General features: G+C 28.4%; 1 protein-coding gene across 1 annotated transcript; it reads right to left on the reverse strand.

Annotated features, from left to right (window-relative positions):
• Window positions 1-1,468: 1,468 nt before the first annotated feature.
• Window positions 1,469-26,282, reverse strand: LOC107444400 (RtcB RNA ligase). The gene is made up of 11 exons (XM_016058525.3): window positions 26,127-26,282; window positions 22,638-22,741; window positions 19,561-19,707; window positions 19,317-19,416; window positions 18,341-18,497; window positions 16,286-16,335; window positions 15,101-15,207; window positions 12,811-12,970; window positions 11,392-11,567; window positions 2,003-2,191; window positions 1,469-1,816 (listed from the first exon to the last, which is right to left on the reverse strand). The coding sequence occupies exons 2-11, from the start codon at window positions 22,731-22,733 to the stop codon at window positions 1,478-1,480; spliced, it is 1,521 nt and encodes a 506-aa protein (XP_015914011.1). The 5' UTR covers window positions 22,734-22,741; window positions 26,127-26,282; the 3' UTR covers window positions 1,469-1,477.
• Between the last annotated feature and the right edge of the window lie 622 nt (window positions 26,283-26,904).

Raw genomic sequence — 26,904 nt, forward strand, 5'->3', positions numbered from 1 at the left:
TGAGTATTTTAAAAATGATATGGATAAATATATATACAGTCAAATTTCTCCCTAAGACTGAATTGAATAGAACTGAGCAATATTTTTATTTTAGACAGTATTCTGCATTACACAAACACTATAATACCAGTTAAAAAGAATTCCTTTGATAATATGTTCTTTCTATCTGCCTCATAAAAGTATCTAAATACTCTATAAAACTTAAAAAAGGCAAACTTAAAAAGGAAACATTTAATTATGACCGAATTTAAATTTAGTTATATGCTTATTTTTACCTTGTTACATTTACTATTGGCTATTTTATACATTACTAATTATAGACTTAAAATTTTCTTTTGAGACACAAAATACACACAAATATTGTTTTGACACGTTTCTGTAAAATATATATGAAATAGAATCAATTGAAGATGAATATCGTGTTAAATAGTGCAGTAAAAATGTAGGGGACAAGAAAAGTTTAATAATTTCCAATTTATTATAGCATTTAAATTATACACCTCTTTTATGTTTGCATACAACATGTTAACTTTTAAATAAGAGCTTCTTAAGTACCAAAAGAAATAGGTATAAAAAAACATAAATAAAAAATACTTCTAAATCAAATACTGTGTAGAGCAATTCAATGTTACAATAAGTCTGTCTTAAACTTAATAAAAGACAATTTTATCAACATTTCTGTCTAATTTTAATTATGAACTAGAGGCTGAAAATTCTTTGAACCATTAAAAAAACCCTTCAAGATAACTGTAAAAATTACGTAAAATTAATAATTAACCCAAGGGAAACATATTTAAGATTTCTGATTAATTAAAGAATCACCAATGAGAATTATTAACAAACAAACTTAAAAATAACAGCAAATAAAATTGCTAAAAAAGCTATCAAAACCATTAATCTTTTAAAAAGTATCTTCTTCACTACAAACATTCTTTGAACAAAGTATGAAAATTATAGTTAACTTATTATACATAAAAAAAACATAGAATTCAAAACATCACAGCGTTAAAGAATGCTTTTAATAAGATTGTATATGTATAATTTATAACTCTACAAATTTTTTAAAGCAGTATTTCTATCAACAAATGGGGTTTATAAATATTTCTAAAAGGTACTGCAGCTGTTGAAAGAATTAAACTTAAACACTTTTATTGCCAAGCACAATTTGTACAAAAAATTCTCTGCCAAGCACAGTATCTCAATTAAAATTTGTGGGGGGGAAATCAGTTTTCTGAGAAGGAAAACAAACCAAGTTTGAATTACTAAAGACTTAATAATGTTTTAATTGCAATGCATCAAGTTAAAACTTTTACTCCCACTATTTTTCGGCGAAAACTATTTTGAAAAAGCTGAAAATTATTTTGAAATATGCACAATTTTAAAATCAATATTTTAGAGTTTGTCATATCAGGACTAGATTGACACAAATAGATATTGAATCAGGAAAAAATTCAAGGATAAAAACAAATTCAGTAAATTATCCTTTTATTACAGCAATAGGTCTTAATTTAATACATTTTTTACTAACTCCTGCCTCATGACAGGTATCAACTACATCACATACATTTTTGTATGAATCTGGGGCTTCTTCCATAACTAGCTTTGGAGATGCAACTCTAATTGAAATTCCCAAATCAGCTAAATTATTCAAAACATCCATATAATCTAAATTTCTTCTAGACTTGGCCCGGGATAATGCTCGACCAGCACCATGGCATGTTGTACCAAATGTTTCAACCATTCCTCTTTCAGTACCAGTCAGTACATAACTACATGTACCCATAGTCCCACCAATAAGAACAGGCTGGCCAGTTAGCTGGAAAAAAATTTTGTTTATGGATTCAATCAAATATACTGCAAAAGAGTGAAACCATTATAAATAATTTGATTTCTTAATTGGTTTGCAATTAAAAGCTATTCTATGTTATATTTTAAACAATATTTTAGATGGATAACATATTTCTTGAGTTAGTTTTGTTAAATGTTATGAAATTATATTTACCTGATAGTCCACAGGAATTAGAGGATGATGAGGTGGAAAAGCTCTAGTAGATCCTTTTCTATGAACAAGTAACATTTTTTCTTTGCCATCAACAAAATGTTTTTCCATTTTGGCAATGTTATGTGACACATCATATATAACATGCATATCTAAGTCATCAGGAGTTGTGTTATATGCTTTGGCAAATGCCTAGAAATTAATAATGAAAACATATTTGATTAATAATATATAATCGACCAATATTTGAAAATCTACAATTATATATAAGTGTTTCATTTAATGTGAAATTAGTTATAGTTTTTCAATAAGAACGTCCTAATATTTCTTAAAATAAGTTTCTATACTTTTCCTTAATATAAGGATAAAATTTTCAATTTAATATCAAAATACTCAAGGCATCTATCTAACAACAGATAGAAATAATATTATACATCAAAATCAGGGGTGAAAGCGAGACGGAAAAGAGGAAAGGCTGGTAGTAAAACCATTTCAGTTATAGCTAGTTTTGGGGAGGAGTTTACTTAATCTTTTTTTAAATTTTTCAACAATATCTTCTTTATCTTGGAAAAGAAGCAGTTTTATATATATGCCAGAATTATAAAAGAAATCTTGATAGTTACAGATATTTAATTTTTTTCGAAAAAAATGCTGGAATGAAATGTTTTACGTACCAGGTTTTTCTCTTTTCCGTCTTGCTATATAAGGGCTTTCACCCATGATCAAAATTAAAGTGATCAAAACAATCATCAGCTGATTTTTACACAAAAAACAAATAAATAAATGCAGAAAAAATTAGCATGGAGACTTTATGTTGTGTTTCTCATGTTTACATCATGAAAGAAAACCCCTGAATGATTTATTGATATGAACTCATGCTTTATTCAACCTCACTGAATAATAGATTATCTAATTGAAGGTAGAATTAATTAATTTTCAATTTACTATAAACTTACTTAAGCAATTTACTATATTCAAAAACAAAACAAGTCAATTTTTTACAATAAGAAAAATTTAAACTGCAATCAACATCAGCTAAATCCTCTAAAATCATATGATAATTCCCAAAAATAAGAGGGCATAATCATTTTCATATATACAGAGCTCAAAATAAAAAACAGACCACCCTGTATAACTTTTGATCCAATGATGGGATCCGCACGTTCTAGGACTTAATCTCTGAATAAACATAAATTTTTTTTCGAGACGGTTTTGGATTTCTAGCCCCCAAAATATGTTCCCAATAGTTTGGTCAGGAGAGCAGTCCAAAGTTTGAACCCCTTAATGTTAATTTTACTTTTTGCATATTTGTACTCGAGGACTTTTTAAGCAAATTAACAAAATTTGCACACAATTATAAAATTCATTTATCCAAAGATAACTCTCTGTGAAAAAATTATGAAGTATTATATATTTTTTATTATTTTAACTAATAATAGCTGAAAAATTTTGAATTGTAAGGTATGCAATATTTTACATAATTTTAAAGAATGTAATTTTACATAACAAAATACAAAATTTGAACAAGATCAATTTCATGGTTCTCGAGAAATTAAATTCTAAAAATGTGATTTCTCTATTTATGATTTGTCCATTTGTCTTCCTCTAAAAATGTGATCTTTACTCATTTCGCTCAGATTCTTTAGTTTGCCATGTAAAATTACATTCTTTAAATATGCAAAAAAATTGCAAACCCTTCAATTCAAAAAGTTTTTCACTAATATTAAATAAAACAATAAAAACTTACTAAAATTTATATAGTGCATGAAATTATCGTTCAATAAACAAATTTTATAATTGTGTGCAAAAATTTTTAAATTCCCCTAAAGAGTTCTTGAGATTTGGCCATACTTTGGACTGCTCTTCTGACCAAACCATTGTGGCTACCCTTGAAATGTAGGGGGTAGCCATAATAAAATTAATTAAATAATAAAATTTAAAATGGCATTATAATCATCAAAAGAACATAACTAAAATAAGGTAAAATTGAGGGTCACTATAAAAATCAGAACAATTTACTATCAAAAACAAAAATTTTTAATAAAAGCTTAAAATTTATCAATTAAAAAAAAATCAAAACACTTTAACAATAAAAATTAAAAAAATTGAAAACTACTTAATTTCAATAATTTTTAGCTCAGTAGGATAAAAACTTAGGTAATAACTTTTCTGATAAACCACATTGAACTGCTTTCACTTTATGTTTTCATTCAGCTAGCTGCAGATTTGATTTTTATGGGGCAGGATAAACCACTGTCTCATCCATTATTACTAACAGATGCAAAATATTTTCTTCATACTGACAAAACAGGGCGAATAAGAGTACAGTACTCAGAAACCCCAAAACGCTGCTGTTTTTTACGGGTGAGTAAACACTATATGAAAAAAAAACATTTGCCCCATTTTTCTTTTTGCTGTCATCCGATAACTTTAGGATGTTAAGCATTTTCTACCGCCCGATTGTCTGTTACTACTGTGAAATATCATTTTATAAATTTTTTTAATTTTTCTTGAACACTCACTATATTTGAATGCCTGGAGCCTTCTGTATCATTGGTGTTCTCCCTGTAGCAGAATTTTTTCGAGCATTCTGCAACAAACCTCTCTATTACTAATATCTTTCTGCAAGATACTTAAAAATAACAAATATACACGTTACTAATTTAAAGTAACAGAAGTGTTAACTTAAAAAAAAAAAATATTTATAAATTAAAAAAAAGCGGATAAAATAAAATAATATTTTTAATTGAATATGTAATATTCCTTTTATTCTAATAGTATGGGAGGTATTCTCAAATTTTATAGGAAGATAACACTTTATTTTCCTTTTTCTCATTTTGTAATTCATCATTACATTAAAAAAAAAGCGAAATCTGTAGCAGTAATTATCGAAAAAGAGGTATATGGCTAAATCACGCGAACCGGCGTCTTCAAAAAGCGGCAACTAAATGCCTGTTTTAATTTTGAGATTCAGTTGTTGTAATAAATAATATCATATTAAAAATACCGAGTTTTAAAACTATGTGGAAATCAGTAGTAATAACAGCATGAAAAAATAGTAAGAAAATTTCTACAGAAAAGAAAACCAAATTTTTTACTTCATTATTCTTTATTTTTCATTATTCCAAAGGAAAAAATCTTTCTCGAAGAACTCCATAAAGTTCTGCAACAATATCGTCACGATTCTGAAACGGGGGTGTTATTAGGGTCTCCTTTCTTTGTTACACTTTTCAAGCCATTGTTGATCTTGAATGGCATTCTTCTTCAAGAAATATTTTTTTAACAGATACACACAATTCTGTTTTATCTAACCTTCTCTTCTAACCCTTATTTTGACTAAAAACTAACTGAATGTTGATAGCTTGATAAATAATAGTTATAATGGTCTAAACCTTAAACAGTTACTTTTTTAGAGTATGTACATATTACCTAACATAGGCTTGGATTTGATTTTAGTAACGTGGTTTATGAATTGACCTCAGGACTGACATATTCAGAGTATCTGCTACATTTCAGATTTTCAAGGTCATGACTTTTCATGATTTTCCATGACTAATTCCAAGAATTTTTCATGACTTAACGAAGTTACTATTTTGTCCAACAAAAACGCAACAATAAATTTAAAAAAGCATTATAATTACATTAATTGTAATGATAGGTATAACCAAAACTGTTATACTCTGCATCTTCATATTTATAGATTTTAAATTTAAAAAACAGAGTAAAGAAAGAGTTGAAACAATGAAATAGCTATAAAAAATACAAAAGCAAATAATTTTTTTCCCACTTTTTTTCTGCAGAATTATATTCTAAAGATACTTTTCTTGTTCATCAGAAAGGAAAGAAATACTTCTGATTTTTCTGTTCTCATTTCCAAATAAAAAAAATTCGCCAATGACTGGTTTGCTTTAGCTAGAATTTTAAATCGATAAAATTTTAAAAAAATTAATAAAAATTCTTAAATCACAGAAGTTTAAAAGATAATTCGCTCTAGAAATGTTTTTTCTTTTATTTTTTGAAAGAACACCATAATTTTTAAAAAACATGATAAAATCATTTTATATTCTAATAAAATAGGACTGAGTGGTGATTTGGTTAGGAATTCAGAAATTTGGATCGGGATGAAATTGGGGGGGGGGGGGNCGGTCAGCGTGCCTGACTGTGAAGCCAATGGTTACGGGTTCGAATCCCGCTCAGGGCATGGATGTTTCTCTCTGTGTGATTTCTCTATTGTGTGATGTGTGAGTGTGGCCCACCCTATAAATGGGTATGAGGCAGTGTGGCGTGGGTAATGTTGCTCGCCTCCGTGACTTAGGTCCACAGGTGCCCACTGGGTAACGTAACAACTCCGGCATCTTCTTAGGCGAAGAACGAAAGTTCGGTGCCTGCCGTTAAAAAATAAAATAAAAAATACATTTCAAAAATTAGATTTCTCGGAGACCTAAATTCATGACTTTCCATGATTTTTTTTAAAAAAATAGTAAAAATCATGACAAATTTTGTTCAATACTGAAATTCATGACTTTCCAGGTGCGTGAATACTATGTATATTATTCATCTTTAGTTTACAGTTATTTATATCAACTCAGCTATTAATTGAAAAATAAGAGTTATAATCCAGGAACATTTTATATTCTTTACCCTTCTTACCTGTTTCAGGGTTCATGCTCTACTTTAATACTTTTTTAAGACTTATTATAAAATTCTGTAGGACTTAAATTTCAGTAAAAGATAGACTAAAATTTAACATTTTAAACTAAAATGTTTTGACGATAATAGCAGTACTGAAAAATAAGACTTCCATTGCTCTCTCTCCTGATTTCGGAAAGTGATCTAAGTATAAAAAAAGCAAGGGTGATTGGCATCAAGTCAAGAATAAAATTCATGAAGCATAAAAACGTTGGATTTGAATTTTGCATAAGGCCTATTTTAAGCTAGGTATACAACCTCTGAATAAGCAAAGATTCGGGCAGAGGACGGGGTTGTTCTATATAATACAGTGATATCAATTAGATATTTAAAAACAACTCTGCTGGGAGATTTTTATTTAACATTTAAAGTGGCAGAAGCATTTAGACAGTGAGATTTAAATTGTTCCTAAATATTATTTTGAAATTTCGACCACTTTTCTATGAAAGAAAATTAATCAATTATTGGATGTTGCGGCTTAATTATCATTTTAAATTTATTACCGGTCAACCATTTTAAATTGAAACAGTTGCCAACTTTCACCTCAATATCTTCTGATAGATTCTTACTAACAATTTTGGTCACCTTAACTGTTTTAATTAACCACTCACACTTGAATAAATTTTTTTTCAGTAGCATCGATCATACGCACTTGACATGGTCACGTGAATACGAATCTCAACGAGTAGTTTTCAAATCGCGTATAAATACGAAAATCGATGTTTGATATTGCAAAATGCGTGAATACGAATAGCGATATTAGATTTTAAAATCTCGGAAAAACTAATCACGACATTGGGGCTTAAAAATGCTTAAGTAAAAATCGCGATATTGATTTTTAAATTGCTTTAATGGGAATTGCGAGTACAATTTTTGAATCACCCGAAAACGAATCGCAACACATAACTTTGAAATCAGTTTAATACGAAGATCGATGATTGATATTAAAATTGCCTGAATAAGAATAGAGATTTTGTCAGAATCTGGTGCAGTTCCCAATATTTAAAATTCCTAAAATCAGCCGAACATACATAAAATCCTAAAATCAAACAGTACATGTCATCATCTGATAGGAGGGAAAGTCGTTCTCTCACACTTACGCGCGTCAAAAGTTAAACACAGAAATGCTAGTTGAAGCAGTTGCCAACTTTCACCTCAATATCTTCTGATAGATTCTTACTAACAATTTTGGTCACTTTAACTGTTTTAATTAACCACTCACACTTGAATAAATTATTTTTCAGTAGCATCGATCATGCGCACTTGACATGGTCACGTGAATACGAATCTCAAAGAGTAGTTTTCAAATCGCGTATAAATACGAAAATCAATGTTTGATATTACAGCATCGATGTTTGATATTGCAAAAGGCGTGAATACGAATAGCGACATTAGATTTTAAAATCTCGGAAAAACTAATCACGACATTGGGGTTTAAAAATGCTTAAGTAAAAATCGCGATATTGATTTTCAAATTGCTTTAATGGGAATTGCGAGTACAATTTTTGAATCACCCGAAAACGAATCGCAACACATAACTTTTAAATCAGTTTAATACGAAGATCGATGATTGATATTAAAATCGCCTGAATAAGAATAGAGATTTTGTCAGAATCTGGTGCAGTTCCCAATATTTAAAATTCCTAAAATCAGCCGAACATACATAAAATCCTAAAATCAAACAGTATATGTCATCATCTGATAGGAGGGAAAGTCGTTCTCTCACACTTACGCGGGTTAGAAGTTAAACACAGAAATGCTAGAACTAGGTCTGTTTTCCTGAGTTTCCGATACTTTTCAAGGTAATTTTGAATTTTTCAAGGATTTATTATCATTTTCAAGTACTTCTAGGGGCCCTTGAAAATCAAAATGAAATTCAAGTACTTTTCAAGGTTTTTTCAAGGCCGCGGGAACCCTGTGTTTGCTAGCAAACAAGTTTATATGAAATGTTTTAACTTTTCAAACATTTATTTTGTAATGATGATCTTAGATATCCCAAAATAATAAGAGAAACCAGCTACCAAGAGTTAAAGTTACATAAATATTATATATAAATGTTTGTTCATAAATAAGAGTGATTACTCTTATTAAAATAATTCATATTATCACATCGGATTTGAAAAAGGCTAAAGGCTAGTTATCAAATATATAAAGGACAATAATTTGTAATTAAATCTACTTCTTAAAGTACAATACAAATGGCAAATTTACAAGCTCAACTAGATATTTAGTCTTTTCCACTCACTAATTTTGAATAAATAAAAGAAGAAATAAAACAAAAGAAAGAAAGAAAAAAATTATGTATATTGGAAGCACAAATTAGTTTGGTCCGTTTTCAAAAGATGGCTCTGGCTGTCATGAAAGTTTCATAGTGACAGCTGGTTTCGGTGGTTTCAGAGGTTAGACATGCGTCAATAATATTCAGTTTATATCGCTTCGAGTTTCATACAAAAGCCTTGTTTTTTACTTTGTTGAATGTCAAATTTTGTGGTAACTAAACAGCATTTGAGGAAGATTTTGTTTCTGCCTTAATTGGAAAAAAATTCAGCTCAAGCGACATGCTTGTAGAAGTTTATGGTGACAATGTTCCAACTGATAAAAAATGTAGGGACTGGTTTTGACATTTGAAGAATGGTGATTTCAGCGCTGAAGACAAGCTGCGCTCTGGATCTAAAATTTTTTTCAAAGACAAAGAATTGGAGGCATTACTCGATGAAGATCTGAATCAAACACAAGAGGAGTTAGCAGAATCATTGGGAGTTAAGCAACAAATCGTTTCTGCACGATTGAAATTCATGGGTATGATTCACAAACAAGGCAATTGGGCGCCTTATGAACTGAAACCGAGAGAAGTTGAAAGGCAATTTTTCAATTGCGAGCAGCTGATTCAAAGGCAATAAAGGAAGGGATTTTACATTGGATTGTGACTGGGGATGAGAAATGGATATTATACAACAACCGCAAGAAGAAAAAATACTACGCTATGTCCGGTCAATTGCTGCCATCGACACCAAAGCCGAATATTCATGATTCAAAGGCCATGTTGTGTTTCGGGTCAGACCAAAAGGGGGTTGTATACTATGAGCTGCTACAACCTGGCAATTCCATTATGGACGATCGGTATAGGCTACAAATGATTCGCTTGAGCTGTGCATTACGAGAAAAATGACCGGAATATGAGCAAAGACATGACAAAGTTATTCTTCTGTATGATAACGCTCGTCCTCATGTCGCAAAAAAATTATTTGGGAACACCTAAGTGGGATATTTTATTTTATTCCTGCTTTAAATTCCAAGAAAAATATATGCAACTCTAAAATTTTTTTAAAGGAAGTACATTTATTCAAACTAAGGTAAACAACGTTAAAGAGCACAAAAATAAAAGCAGACAGCTGTTTCGGATGCTCAAAGGGTAACTTTTATCAGTGCAACAGTTATTTTTGTGCTCTTTAACACTGTTCACCTTAGTTTGTATTTTAGCACAAAGGTCGCCCACTTGTGTATTTAAGTACATTTTTGCCTTATCCATAACTAAAAATATTGCTAAGCTATTTTACTTGTAAAGAATCAATCTTTCTCCTGTCCACTTGCTTTATTTTTGCAAAGAAAGGAGAGAAAAAATGATACTGCTCACGTGAAATAATTCGGAGAGGGGCATCTTTTGATCTTTTCAACTGGACGACACAGGTTATTAGACCCCACAAGCTGAAATAACCTCTTAAATGCTTCTTCTGCTCCGAAAATTTCTTTCATTTGCTTATCAATTTGAAGGAAATATTTAACACAGCTGGGTTAAAAAAAAGAGAACAGAAATACAGTCTTTGAGGTGTTCATATAAATGAAACATTTATTCAGATACTTGACAGATAATCAATTGTGAATATATCAAGTCCATAGGTCCTCATGCCTTGCAGGTATGCACTGATTCTTTTTCCTGTGAATTGAGGGAGGTTTTGATGTATTAATCATGTTTTCTATCAAATGATGGGTAGGTGTTAGGGGTGTAAACCTATTATATTAAACTAACAACTGATGACTAAAAGCTCCCATTTGGTATCATATGACTAACGTGAATATCTGTATTAATAGGAAAATTATATTCCTTTATCTGTAGGTACATCTAGATTTATGTATTTATATCTAACTTTTTTCATATATTCTTTTGGTTTAGAAAAAATAATTTTTTTTAAAGTTTAAATAAATATCCATGTAGATAGTTATTGTAGATTATTTAATTATTTCTATATCATTGAAAATATTCTAAAAACAATTTATCCTGTCAAACTTCGTAGTTAGGGTACCCTTCCCGGAAACGGACAACTCACATAGACAGACAATTTTTTAGGTCTAGAGATTGTCCACTTAACAGAAGTTTCATTGAATATATATAAACAACAGATCACTGTTTGAATGAGAGTGAAACAAAACTAAATTTCGTTAAGTTCAAATACTAGTTTGTGTGTATATTCAGCATTTAAAAGCTACTAATACTACCAATAAATCAGAAACCATTTAAAATATTTTGAATAAATAATCTATCCACATAATGAATACAAATATTCAAACAAACTATATGAATCATAAATTAATAATCTTGCACTAGAAAGTAATTAAAAAAACATATGCGTAAAATTATTCTAAACTATGGAAAATTTTAAACAAGAAAATTTAAAATAGATTTTACAGGTTTCAGAACTGCATACCTGTCTACTTAGGAATGTCATACTGGCTCTATTCACCCAAGCAAAATTACCAGCCGCAGCCATTGATTTTAAGTAATCCTGGCCTTCTTGAGATTTTATATGTGCACAGGCCAATTGGCGATCATTGACTTCAATATTGTCTCGTTTCATTGCTTTCTCCATAGCTACAAGAGCATCTAGAAAGTAAACAAAATTTTAAGATTAAAGTGTCAAAGTCTCATAAAGGTATTTACAAACAGTAGTATAGCACAGATAAAAATGTAGTTTCACTTAAATAATCAGATTAATCACCATATAATCAGATTAAATTGTAATAATATGCAAAGCATATATTTTTGACATTACTCAAAACTAAAGAAGCATAACAATGTCTCATAGTATAAAACAAAACTCACTGAAATAAAAATGAAAAAATAACATGTATACGTAAGGAAAATAAATGAATACCAGTATATTTATTGACACTCTTGTTTAAAGAAAACTTAGTGATGCTTTCAAACCTAATTAATATCGAAGCATATTTTATTTTTCATCAGAAATAACTAAATTTAAAAATGTAAATTAATAATACATACAAGGCAATTCATAATTCCAGCTACTCATAATTCCTTCCTATCATGAGTGACTTTTAATTTGTGGGGCTAAGTAAAAATCTCTTCTTCACATTAAGCATTATTTCAGTTTTATTTGGTTTGATTTTAAGAGAATTAATGCAACCTTAAGTGTCAATTTTATCTAAGGATATTGTATATTAGAACAGAAATTCCTTTACAAAAGCATTGCATACTGATGATGAACTTTTGCTTTCCTTTTTATTTTCCAGATTAATTTTGTTTTTTAATAATTATACTAAATTTTTTTCATAATTGTTATATATATAAATTATTATTGGGGAGAAATCAAAATATTAATGCAAAAATAAAAATTAAAAAAGATTAAAACATCCAAATGGAAAAATGCACTTAGCAGCAAAGAAACCAAGAGGAATTAAACAAATGAGACATTGAAGAAAAATTAGCAAAAAATCAAAAAAAAAACATGACAGTCAAAGCTGATGGCATCGGGGGTACCAGCCTTGAATTGTCATGAAATGCAAAACTTTTAAGGCTGGTACTCCCTGATGACGTCAGCTTTGAGTGTCATGTTTTTTCCAATTTTTTACTAATTTTTCTTCAATGTCTCATTTATTATTGGGGATGTATAATTATTTAAAAGAAATATAACCAAATAGAATTTACGTTCGGCTATTTAAATCAAACTGAATGCTTTGCATAGAAAGAAAATAATGTAATTTGTAAAGTAATATAAATTGTGTTTGTAATTTAACTATTCTAGATGTTCTTTTGCACCTTTTTCGATGAACTTTGATAATGGAAGTTATTTATAAAAAAAAAACTTATGTATAAATTCATTTAATACCAGTTGCAACTTGATGTCCAAATCCTCGACTTCCACTGTGAATCATAACACAAACTTGGCCTTTAGAGTCTATTCCCATTTTACTGGCATTGCTTTTGTCAAAAATTTCATCAACTACTTGAATTTCAGCATAATGATTCCCAGCACCAAGTGTTCCAAGCTGTGAAACAATAATTTACGTTATAAACTTAACTAAAGGCAGTCAAAAGGGAAAAAAACAATTAAAAATGGATATAGCAATGATGTTCAGTTCAAAATAAAATCATTTTACTATCAACTCTTTGCTTAGTTTGAATAAAAAGCTGGTTGTTTTCCCAAACTTCTAATCAATGTTTTAATTTTTGTCAGTAATTCTAAATTACACGTTGCCATATGATGTAGATATGAATTAAAGTTTACTTTCCTATAAAATGAAGTTTACTTGCTTATTAGTTATATTCCTATTAAATGTTAAAGAATTTCAGACTTCAATTCATCAATTTGTTAAAAAAAACATTGATAATTAAAAGAGTGAACGTAACTCAACATTTTAGTTTGACTAGAAATTCTATTTACAATAAATTATACATTTTCATTTCTAAAGATTTTAGTTTCTACATTAAAAGTGTTAGACAAATGATCATGAAATAAAAAAATTGAATATACTGATGAATTTTTACAGAATAATTAATAAAACCTTGATTATTCAACAACCACAAAACCAGGATTCGATCAGAAAATTAAAACTATTGAATTATAAAGGGTAACTTTCATAGTAACACTTTCTAAGAGTATAAACATTAAAATATAATAATAAATAGATAGCTATTGTAAGAAAAAGTAAAGTAATACATAAACCACCTTTAAACAATTTTTCACTGCAACATCATGATTATAGAAATTGACAAAAGATTTAGATTTAAAGGCCTGGTTTCTTAGGACAGGACGCCGTCAGCTGGAAATCAGCGCTAACCTCTGATTGGTCCATTTGTGAGTTTGATTATATTTTCAGATACCTGATTCACAAATGGACCTGATTGGTCCATTTGTGAGTTTGATAGTAAACGTCATCGAACGCTCATCTTGAACTACAATTGCCGTCCAACTCAACTGCAGTTGGATTACAACGTGACGTTAACTACAGAAGCAATGGCGGACAACATCCAACAGCACATTGAAATCAGCCAAGATTTTGATTTTGGCATAATGAAAACTTTGTGTATGTATACTTTGTTACCTAGCACTCTTCATTTAGCTCAGCTATAATGTGATTTTTCTTGGACAAAGTCATTATCTGTTCTCTAAAACACTGGTCGACAATAACAAAATGAATACAAATTCAAAATAAATATTTGTTTACGTTATTAACGCATGCGAAATGAGAGATAATGTCTGCGTCGGACCGACTGCTCACGCTGAGCTAACAAAAAAGTATTTTTTTGCCGTCAGCTCTACGTCAACTTTCCGCTGACGCTCAGATAAGGCGCTTGTCCTAAGAAACTAGACCTTTACAAAGACAATTTTTCACATATAAATGACTTAAATCACACAGTGCTTTGTATTTATGTCAAATTATAAAATTAACAAAAAAATAGCTACTTTTGAAATTTGAAAAAGAAACAATATGCATGAAGAAAGGAATTAAATAAAACTGTCATTTCCCCACATATGTTTGAACTTTTATAGGGGTATTTGCACTTTTATAGGGATTCACAAAATTGTAACAGTTTGTGACAAGGGGGTGAGAGGAGGTAACAAGAAGTGTGGCAGAGGTATTTGTTAAAATAAAAACATTTAAAATCATCGTTGAAATATTTATAGAATATTTTATAATATATAAATATTATTACTAATCAAATTATTATAATTGTTAATCTCCTCAATAAAAGTTTAAAATTAAACACAAACAAAAAAGTTCAAAAATAAAAGTTAACAGTATTTAAAGTTTGAAAATAAAATTTAAAGTATGATTTGTAACATGAATTTTGTTTTTAAACTGCTGAAATAGATTGACACTTTGTGATGACGAAGGGGAGAAGGGGTAAAAAATGTTTAAAAAAAAGTGGGACATCGTTTATTGACAGCCCCTTACCAGAGTGTCAGATAATTGAGATTCGACTGCAGCAGACGAAATAAAGATCGATACAATTAAACACTACATAAACTTCCTGATTATAAACTACCGTGTAAGGAAATCAGCAGTGAAAAATAATTTTAAATGAGTAAAGGTTTAAAAGTTTGGTAAAAAAAAAAGTTCTTACAAAGATTTTCAAATTAAAAATCTGTCATCTAAGAATATTTTTAGCCTTACCTGAGGAAGACCTCGTTTTTTTGCTTTCATCGAAACTTTAGCTGGATCAGCTGTTAGCATTCTGCCATACTCCTCACAATGTTCCTTGTCTTCTGCCCAAGCATAGCCTACATTTGGAAGAAAATAAAGTTGCAATGCAACATTAAAATAAAACAAATTAAATTACAAAATTAAATACACAAGAGCTACTTTATTTAATTAAATATATAAAAATATTAACTTTGAACAGATTTATTCCTTCATATTAGTTTTTTGGAATTATCTTAAAATCTACACTGTGTGCAATTTATAGAGAAATTTTCAATTAAACAAGATTTTATAAGAAAGTTTTTGTAAACATTTTAAGTATCATTTGATTTTATTTTTAGGAGAAAAATCTAGAAGGAAAATACGTAATAAATAAGTTGTTTTGTTAACAAGATAGTTAAACAAAGTTATGATCCCCTTCCTTCTCGCTCCCGTGAAAATGACGGGGTGAGTTTTTGCTTGCTATTTCTTGCTCTTGTGATATTGACGGGCTGGAGTACTCAGTAGAAACGTGCCAATAAGAATAAAACTAATTCTTTTTTTTTTCCCGGAAAACATTTTATTTCTCATTTTACACACCATATAGCAGTACCAGGGTATTTTTAAAGTAATTGTAAATAGTTAGTTTATTTTAAAGTAGATACTAGCAGTAATCAAATACGTGTATTTGGCAAAATAGACACTTTCATAACCGTTTTCTTGAAAATTAACCGACCATTAAGGATTTAAAAAAGGAAAATGTTTTTCTAAATATAAGCCCCTGTAAAACCGTTTTATGGCGTAAAATTTTTTATGAATAATGCTGCTTAATAAAATTATTTATTATAATAAACAGACTTGTTCGGGAATAGATAAAAAGACTTAAGCCCTTTTTAAAAAAAAAAAAAATAGTAAAATGTATTTAGAATCAGTGTGCTTTAAATGATAGACAGCCTAGGTTTCAATTCTGATGATGGCTAATTAATTAATATGCTTATTAATAAGTACACTGAACACAATGTTGTTACTGGTTATGGGTTTTAAAGTTGTTTTTATTTGGTTAACTTGATAACTACTAAAACTTTAAGTAAGATACATGATACTTTACTTGAAGTCATACTAAAGAAAACTACCATTCTTATTTCAAATTTTAAGATAAAAAGTGAAATTTATACTTGCCTTCTCTTAGAGACCAATCCATTCCCATTTCCAAGGCTTCCTCCAGGTCCCTATAAGTCATATATAACTTGAATAATATATATAGTATTAGATATCCTTAAAATTATGCCTGAATATATTTTAAACCAAATAAGACCAAAAAAATATTCAGTTTAAATGTAGGTAATAGTTAATAAGTTAAATCCCACAGCTAAGAGTTCAATACTTCTAACAAGTGTTATTATATAAAAAAGTAAAATTTACCTTAAAAGAAAAGGCACTTTGATTTATAGAACTTATAAAGACAAAAGACTAAAAATAAATTGTAATCATACAATGTCATTATAATACAGCAGCAGAAGTTAGTATTTTTAATGTAGCAAAAGAAATTAATAACAACTATTATTTTACTTTTCATATGAAAATGAAGTAGAGTACTAGCAATACAAGTAAAAAAGAGATATCACCAACTCAGATTATGTAGATTTTCCTATTATAAAAACAAAGCATTCTAAACAGATACATTGATTTTGATGACACAGTTAGATCTCCCAAGGAAATAAGTTATATTTAATGCTGTAATAATGAAACATTATGTAATAATGAAAACTATAATATTCATAATTTCCATTTTTCGTAAGCTAGACTTCAATACAAATTCACATTAAGCAAATGCTTTCTAAAATTACATGCTACATTATTATTCTTAAGGTAACATAAGATGATGAGGAGACAGCAGTAGCTGTAGTTTCATGTTGGCCTACTCTTAAATTAATTGTTCAAATAATCTTTGTTGATTAATTGCAACATATAACCATATGTATCATAAAACATATTTTTCAGGAATTGAATTTTATACATGATACTGCATACCATGATAGGTCATATTTTTTGTTTATGGTGAATAAAATAATTTGAATTTATTTTAATAGAAAATTTTGTAAAAAGTACTTCTCAAATATGCCTAGGTAGTACCTTAGACTTGGAAGATTATTGAGAAGTTTTCAATTTTCTCGTTGTCTCTCTCTCTCTCTCTTTTTTTGTAGTTAAATTTACTGTTGTTTTTGCTAAAACTGCTCAAAATTGATCTGGAAGATGATGAAAAATTCTTTTAAAATAAGCAATGATATTTTATAGGTAATTTCATATCATACTCTTATCTTTTAGTTTCCTTTTTACATTTACTTTTATTTTTGTTTAAACTGATGAAAATTCATTTGAAAGATAATAAATAGTTTTTTAACAAAAATAAATAAGGGTAAAGACATTTCATCAAAATTTTAAAACTAGCTAAAGAATACTAATTTCTCAATTGACAATGCTAGTTGCAGAATAGTGCTGGTAAAGCTTTTTTATTTAAAAGAAGAAAAAAATCTGAGAAATTCTAGATGATTGCTCATTATGTCTCTCCAATTCTCATTGGATGATGACTTCATGCATGTGAATTTGTGTTAAAACATATATCATATTTCATAACTTATTTTCAAGTAGAATAATATATCAATGAAAAAATTATTGGTAAAACTTAATTAAAGATGATTAAAAGTATACTTAACATTTCTCATTAATCTTTGAGTTATAAGACAAGAGCCACTTAATAATTCACATTAATTAAAAGAAAAAAATAGTTACTAAAGTGTAGAAGTAGTCCCTATTTAGTAAATTGCTCTATTAGTTGTAGTTTCAATTTAGTAAATCATATTGTAAATATACTGTCAAAACATGACTTTTTACCTTTCCTTGTACTTTTTTTATTATTATTATTGAAATACTGACAACTAAAATTAGAAAATTTTCCTATAGACCTGAGGTGCTTAAAATGATGATGATTAAGCAAGCTCTTTGCAAAAATGGTCATTCTTTTTTTAAAATTAAATCAAATTTTTCAAATAATAATAAAAATGTCAGTCAATTGTATTTTAAAGATTTTTATATTTATTACTACTGAAAAATGGTTAGCCGACACAAAGAAACTACTAGATTTTTAAGTCATGAATAATTTAGAGTAATTTCAACAATTTAAATTATGAATGAAACTTTAATGAAGTAATACTATTTACAAGTTGACAAACTCACCTAGCATTCATTGGAATAATACCTTTGGATCCCACACCAACAGGAATATGATCAAACATACTCTGAGCAAGTTGCTCTTTAATAGGTTGTACATCTTTTTCCATCAAATTCGTTCTTAGTAAACGAACACCACAGTTAATATCAAAGCCTACACCACCTATAATCACGAAAATAAATAATTAACACTTAAGAATTTAAATGCTGATGTGAAATTATGTAATTTAAACAATCAGTCAGTTAAATGAAGAATTTAATGACAAAGTTCGGCTGTGCAAAGTTTAATGGCGAAGATCCTGCAGTGCCAAGTTTATTGGCTAAAGTCTTGCAGGTAGTTAAATTATGCCAAATGCAAATGTTTCACATATTAATATAACAAGATGAGCCAGTACTTAAATTAAATCTAATGCAAAAATAGAGAGAAGAACCATTACTATTACCTTAGGTTAATGAGATAATAATTACCTCAAGAAAGTAAACCCTCAAAGTTGTTAAAAAAATAATTGAATATAATAGTTGGAACTTTTTGAAGTGTACTTATGCAGTAGTACTACAATATCTCAACATACTTAGATTTACTCATTGCATGAAACTTTGACACAGTACAAAAATAATAAAAGTTCATAAATACAGCAGCTTTAAAGTAAAAATACAACAAAAATTCATAGTTCATTTTAAAGCCTATTTATAAGCTTTTTTATCAAACAAATTAAAAATGCATGTATATCATAATAAAATATACTCAATCCAAACAAACAGGGAAATAAAACAAAACCTTAGAAAGGTCTTTTAAAAGCAAAGGAAATGATCATAATGCGGAACTTATGTGTAATAAAAGTATAAAAACTAAAATATAATAAATGCAAGTACATTATAAAAATGCTGTATTAAGTATTTAGTCCATGATTCAATAACAAACATAAAGAAAGGAACAATATGAAGAAAAAAAAGGACTAAATATAGATACAGTTGTAATTACCTGGGGATACAATTGATTTAGGATCATCCATATCAAATGCAGCTGTATTACCAATTGCAAAACCATATCCAGAATGAACATCAGGTAGTCCAATGGATTTCTAAGATAAAATTTAAAAAGCTTGAAACGATTATTTAATTAAGGATTTCAAACATAAAAATCTGAAACAGATGAATTCAAAACAAAACAGTTAAAATCATAAGTATTAAAACAAAAAATGGTACTAAAAACGAATTATAATCACTTTAACAATTCCAGGAAGAGCAGCCACATTGCCAATTTGTTTCATAGCAGGCAAAAATCCACCAATAGTTCCAGGGCGACAAAAATTTCGCAATTCATCAAACATTAACTTTTCTAAATTCTTATTAACATAAAAGATTCCTTCAACCTAAATAAATAGAAATATATATTTAAGTCATTTATGAAATTTCACATATGAATATGTCAAAGAGAAATTTAAAAACAACAAGATCCAATTTATTTTGAATGATTTTTATCAATTATTAAACACTCTTCTTAATGTAATTATTACTTTAAATATTTTTAAAACAATACAAGTAAAGTAATTCCTTCTACCTAAGAAAATAGAAATAGAAATTTAAGTCTCTTATGAAACTTTGTTATATATGAATATGACAAAGAGAAATTTCAAAAGAATAAGATGTAATGATGAATTTTGCATGATTGAATCAATTATTAAACAAACATTCCTTTTAATGAAATTATTACAATTATTAGAGCATTTAAAACATTTTGAAGGATGCAGCAATTCTCACAATTTTGCAAACAGATTGCGGATAACTTAAAAATCAATTAATATATATAAAAAAACATAAAAAACTCAATTTCTTTTTAAAAATATATTTTCTTTCTTGTTTTAATAACAATTTTTGCAATTATCATTAATGAGGTTTTTAACAAAGTTAATTTATTTCCATATTGCAGTGAAGTGAAGTTATTCCAAAAGCTGAACATTCCTTCGAGCTTTGTTTTTATTTCATGAAAATTTGACAGCAGCGACATACAGCTCTTTCTCAAGTCTACTGAATTAGGCAGCACAAAGAGCACTTGCCTAGCTTTTTCTGCAAGTTTTAAAAAACTGAGACAATCTTTGAATTTCAGAATCTGATTAAATCCAAGTCAAGACATTCATTAATTCTCCGTTTCGAGGAGAAGGGCATAAAAAAACTGCTACCACAGTATCTACATTAGGTATCATCAACACCAAAACCTATAACAGCACTTAAGCATTACTTACACTAATAACTTTGTTAACATGTAAGAACAAATATTCTGCTTAAAAAGAGAATTCTTGTATAGAATTTAGCGAGAAAGGAGGAATAAGTTTTAAGCTTGCACCCCACTTCTCAAGGCTGATGGACCTGATAGCAGAATTTATTGAATAAATCTGCAGCACTATCTTTAAATGTGTCTATAATTTCTATTTAATCAGACAAAAAGTAAAACTGAAAAAACTAGGTAATTTGAGATTAAAACTAATCTTTAGATGCTTTGATAGTCTGCAATGCCAACTGCCATGCTACAGTATCTCTGCTAAGTGGCTGGTTTTACTACTTTTGCTTTATTTCACTATAATATATATATGCATAAAATATAAAAAAAATTTATTAAAATAAAATGACATTTTCGAAGTTTTTTTCTAAATCGAATGCAAATATCTAAGTTTTTTTTAACATTAGTTATGTTTCGTAAAATATCATTTTCAAAAGAAGAAACTAAACATTGCAGAAATACAATAACCTTGAATGCTATAAAATTTTTTTAATGAGCTGGTGAGAGAGGATAAATACGGGTAAGAAAGAGGAAATTTTAGTAATTTTGGATTTTTTTAAAAGTAATTTTATTTTATAAAAACATTCAGCTTAGCTTACATTACTTTGGAAGTATTTACAAATATTTTTAGAAATGGTGTTAATAGGCAATGCCAAATAAAAAAAAAATGAGTTTATGTGTGTTGCCTCCTTTTAATTTTTAAAATTTTTTTTCTTATTCTTATTTGAGTTCAGTTGATTAAGTTGTATGCTCAGAAAACGAAATAAAACTGATTGGAAAATATCTCACGCTAAAACAGTAGTAAAAAATACTCACCCACCCTCCCACGAAAAAAAATACAAAAATCTAAATTTTGTTTAATTAATACACTATATAAATATGATTTTAATATGTATTCGTTTGCGCTGACAAGGTTAGGATTTGAAGATATAACAAATTTAAGTATAAACTATTTCTAAAACAATTTTTTATTCATAAAACTTCAAAAAATTAAATCTTCCCTCATTTGCCCTATTTCTGATAGGTTGAAAAATCTCATTTCAAGCTAGCACATACCTGTCGTCACAAAAAACAAGAGACGATTGCACACACATATACATTTGAATTAATATAAAAAAGTTAGTACTAACTTTAAAATCCTTCAAACTTGATACCCAGTGGCAGAATTGCGGCGACATTGAAGATGTCTTTTTTGCGCATCAGAGGGGAAAGAAATAATCATGATTTTCCTATTCTCATTTGAGATTTTTTTTAAAAAAAATCTCTAATAATTGGCTTTGGCTGGAATTTCAAATTAATATAAAATAAAAAATTCAGAAATTGCAAAAGTTTAAAGGATAGTTCGGTCTAGAAATTATGTTCTCTTTCATTTTTTTTCTTTAAAGAACACCATTTTTTACATACACTAATTTGGGGAGTTCTGCACGGATTTTACTATGTATGTACGAATTTTAATTTATTATCATTTAATTTATTTACGAATTTTAATTTGTGTAATGATTTACAAAATTCAAAATTACATTTTTCCGATTTACATTTTTCCGAAATTACATTTTACTGAAAATTACATTTTTCAATATCACCTATGATATTAGAATTAAAAAAAATATTACTTTTACAATTACTTTTACAATTTTCTATACTTTAAAATTTTCTTTCTTCTGTAAACACAACGTTTCTGTTACTTTAAACTAGTAATTGTTATAATTTAAAGTACGTAAAGCAAAATATTAGTGCCAGGGAAGTTTGTCGCAGAAAGCCCGAAAAAATTCTGCTACAGGGACTTGATATCTTCTATTTAATAGCGTAACTTAGAAAGAAAAATATAAGTCTTAAAAAAAAATTTTCTTCTTTTTTCAAAATCATGGTAAATTACTTAATAATTTTATACTGACTCAGAAGAATTGTTCAGTTACATTGAAAGAAACAATTTTTCCTACGAGGCCTAAACAACCATATTATTACAACATCATACTAAATGGTTACATGAAGTAAAAGACACTTAACATTAATGTTTTTACTCACTTTCATATTTGAAACAAAACCTTTCTTTATTCTCCAACTAACAGGAGATATTCTTTCCAAATAAGACTCTTCTTCATGATAACTTCTTACGCCCATCTTTCACTCTAAACATGTAATAAAAGTTAGATAAGGTATTAAATATTCACATTTTAATCAATTTTTGTAAAAACAAATTCATATTCTTCTTAACTTCAACAAATTTTCTTGTAAATAGAATGCAGAATTTACAGTGGCCATTTAAGTAAAACAGTTACCTCGAATTCTGATATTTTAATACAATGGAATACAGAATCCTGATATTTTAATACAATGTAATTGCAGCATGAATTTGAGATGTGTTAGGAAACATGAATTTTCAAGCTGCTCACTGCAATTTTTTTAAAAAAAAGTTAATGTGATTACTTTGTAAGTTACATGATTTTTTTCAGGAAAGAGAGAAAAAAGAATTCAAGAAACAGAAATATCTGAAGTATAATACCAAATAAATATTGAATCTTATTTTGTACTATAATGGTTATATTTTAAATTTTGGTTCTTATTTAAACCCTTTAAATTTCTTTCATTTAAAATATTTAATTTAAATTTATATTACTCATCAAAATATGCATTTATTGATTTATTTTTTACACTTTCATGCTGTGAAAACTAAATTTTTATTTTCTAAAGTTTGAATTTATTTTAAAATGGTTTTTTATATTAAGTGATATGCCCCGTGTCAGAATCGTGGCGACATTGTCGCAGAATGTTACCGAGTTCTTGCAGAAAGATTTTTCTTTTGGGGAAATTACAAATTTTGGTTATTTTTTCTGCAGAAAATTTAGAAAGTTTTATCTTTTCTTCTGAATTACATTCAACTTACTGGTGCATCGGAGTGGGAAAAAAAATGTTCGTGATTCCTCTATTCTCATTTGATAATAAAGTAAAAAATTTGGCTTTCTTTTCTTCAGAAATTTTCGTTCTAATATTTTTTATGCAGTCATTATTATTGATTTCCACATAGTTTTTAAAATCCGATATTTTTTATACAATATTATTTATTACAACAACCGAATCTCAAAATGAAAACACGCTTTTAGTATCCCTCTTCATCATCCGATTCCCGCGATTTCGTCGTCGATCTCTTTTTACATTAGTTACTGCTACGGATTTCACGATTTTTTTTAATGATTTTTTTTCATGTGATGGTGATTTACAAAATACGAAAAAAGGAAATAATCAGTGTGTTTTCCCCCTTACAGAATGCGATAATATCGCATCTGATATTAGAATAAAAAATATATTTATATTTTCAACGAAAAAAAAAATTTTAATCCAAAAAGTTATTATTTATTTTTGAAATTTTGAAGATGCTTTTGTTAGTTTGAATTAATAAGATATATATTTATTATTTTTAAAAGTATCTTGCAGAAAGATATTAGTATTAGAAAGGTCTGTCACAGAAAGCTCGAAAAAAAATTTCTGCCATAGGGGTGATATGATAAAAAAAAAAAAAAAAACTATTTTTTAATTAAATTTTTATATTGGTTTAATGCATAAGTTCCCAAGTTTTTTTTAATTTAAAAAACTTGCGTTGAATATGAAATGTTTTGGCATAATCTTTTGTGTTATTCGAAAGCGAATTTTTCGCTCTATAAAATAGCATATTTCACTTTTTTGTTGACTTTAATTTTTGTTACTTTTTATAGCATCGAAGCGGAGTGTCAAGTCGACATAAAATGAGTATTTCCAACACCACCTTCTTTTCATCAAGGTGCCAAAGTCACAGAAGTTGCGAGAGAGAGCAATCACAGAGCTGCTCTAATGCTTTAAGTGGTGTTACGTTCAATAACGAAGTCTAATTGCACGCTTGGTTGGACGATTTTTTAGAGACGCTTCCGGGTGATTTCTACCGAAAAGGCATCGAAAAACTCGTTGAACATTGGGAAGTCGTAAACAACAACGAAGAGTACATTATTGATAAAAATTTATGTTACTTTATGTCAAAAAATAAAGTTATAAAAATTTTTTTTAAAAAAATGCGGGAACTTATGCTTTAACCCAATATTTTTTTGAATAAATAAATTTTTGATAAAAGGGGAAGAAAAAAAAAACATGAGTTCTTTTGTTTTTGAATGAATTTCAGTAATTAAATGTATTTTTAAAAATTTAAAGCATTTAATTTTCTGAAAATATTACTGATTAATTCCAGGCTTACTGATAAATAAAATGAGTGCCTATGTTCTTATAAAAATTTTGCTATTTGCCAGTAACATGTCTAAATACATAAGATGCCCTTTGTTATTTAACCCGCTGTGCAAGTGGCCCTTCATTCAAAAAGGTTGGGAACCTTTAATATAGTTTATGAAAAATTTTGTGTACAATCCGCCTGATGTTTATACTAACATATGCCTTTTAACAATAATCTCAAGCATTTTTTTATTTCTTAAATTTTCCATTTCACATGAGATCTCATCAAATTAGAGCTCACTATCAATGTGTAAGATACAACTTGAAAGTTATCTAGAATAATATTTCCAAAACCTTTAAGAGAACAATTTCATAGGTTTATTAATTTAATTACTTTTTACAAGGAAGTTGCATTATTAAAGGTTGTAGGTCAATAGAAATTTTAGGTGCACATTTTACACATAATCGCAACTTCAAAGTGTGTTAAAGTCCTACATAGATTGCAGTTTTCATCCAAGTTTACTAATATTTAAGACAGTAATAGTAGAATACCATTGAAATTCCAGTGTATAAAATAAAGCTGTCTTTTTAATTTATGAGTTAATGGAAACACTGATTCTTTATATTTTTTTAATCACTACATTTTAAAAACTGATTAAGCCATAACTTGAGCAAGAGAGAAACTTAAAAATTATATACATAAACCAGAATTTGATCCCCATTTATAAGTAAATTTTTACTTGACTACAAACGTAAAGAAAAAATAATTTGAAATTTAGTTTCACTTATTAATACGATTATAACTATATACGATTATAACTTATTAACTATATTTAATATGATTTAAAAAGAGCTACACTTTTGACTGAATACAAAATTTTAATTTAAAAAATGAAATGATTACTAGTTTTAAATATTTGTTTTATGCGTTTTAAGGCATTTTTAAAGATCTTTAAAAAATCGCAGTTTCGCGTGCTTTTGCTTAAGATGTGTTTAAACAGCACTAAAAATTCAAATGTTAGAAACGCACTACGATGAGTCCAAATAATAATAACTTAAATAAATAATAATTATTATTCGGAATACATCCCTTGTCACCTAATAGGGAACTTTGAGTAATATTTAGTAAGACAGATTTCAAATTCAACACCTATACAAACAAAAAGTTCTTGATTTTTCCTAATTAACATAAGTAAACATAGATACGTATAAAACATTTTATATTTTTCGAATAAAATTATAAATGATTCCGGAAACTATAACGCACATTAATTATTAAATGCACAAAAAAATAGGGATATAAAAATCCCCAAAATTACTAACCAATTGTGAAAAACAGACAAAACAGTAAAAATATTCTGATTTAGAGAAAAGAAACCTCGGAAAGTTTACAGTTTTACTACCGACAACTACGGTCACAGTGAGGCAACATTATGCAATACATCATAGGAGAGTCTTAGGTTATATAACGAACGATTAATCCACGAGCGATTAATCCTCACTTCGGCCGGATCACGCTATTGGTCGAAAATGGCATCACTGTTTAGGGAAAGGGACATGCTGTGTATTGCATAGCATTTTGGCGACAGATCTTGACCTGGCGACAAATTTTAAAATTTGGTTTTCAAACGCGCTTTGTTAACACGTGGTATTAATGTTAAGTAATAAAGACAATATTCATATTTTTCACAGTTTTGTAGTAATTTTTATTAGAATCTAAATAAGTAATATTAAACTATACTGCTTTTACGTCATGGGTAACTGGGGCTGATCTAGAAATGCAAGGGGGGGGGGGCTAGCCGAGAATTTTGGTAGTAGTATAAGCTTATATTNACAATACCACACACCCTCGGTCCCGACGCTGACTGATCCAAGTGGGTCACCCACCCGCACATTGATCGCAGTCAGTGATGCTTGACTTCGGTGATCTGCTGGGAACCGTGTCTTAACGATCAGTCCACTGCGGGACGAAGAAAGAACAATACCTAAATGAAGCATTCTTTTTGTGTCATTTTCAAATTCATATTTTTAGCTAGATTTATCTGACAATTTTGTCAGGAGAAACTGGTATGTGATTTACACTACGTGATTTTTTTTATTT

The sequence above is a fragment of the Parasteatoda tepidariorum genome, chromosome 4, assembly GCF_043381705.1.
Source record: "Parasteatoda tepidariorum isolate YZ-2023 chromosome 4, CAS_Ptep_4.0, whole genome shotgun sequence".
In the NCBI taxonomy this organism is placed as follows: Eukaryota; Metazoa; Arthropoda; class Arachnida; order Araneae; family Theridiidae; genus Parasteatoda; species Parasteatoda tepidariorum.

Bases quoted from the DNA above. Each gene is read 5' to 3' on its own strand.
- LOC107444400 (XM_016058525.3), bottom strand. From the start codon at position 22,733: ATGGGCGTAAGAAGTTATCATGAAGAAGAGTCTTATTTGGAAAGAATA. The intron at 11,568-12,810 runs GTATTAAATGAA...TTTACTTTCTAG, and splicing joins TGGACATCAAGTTGCAACTG to ATGCTCTTGTAGCTATGGAG. The intron at 2,192-11,391 runs GTATGCAGTTCT...ATTAATTTCTAG, and splicing joins TGACATTCCTAAGTAGACAG to GCATTTGCCAAAGCATATAA.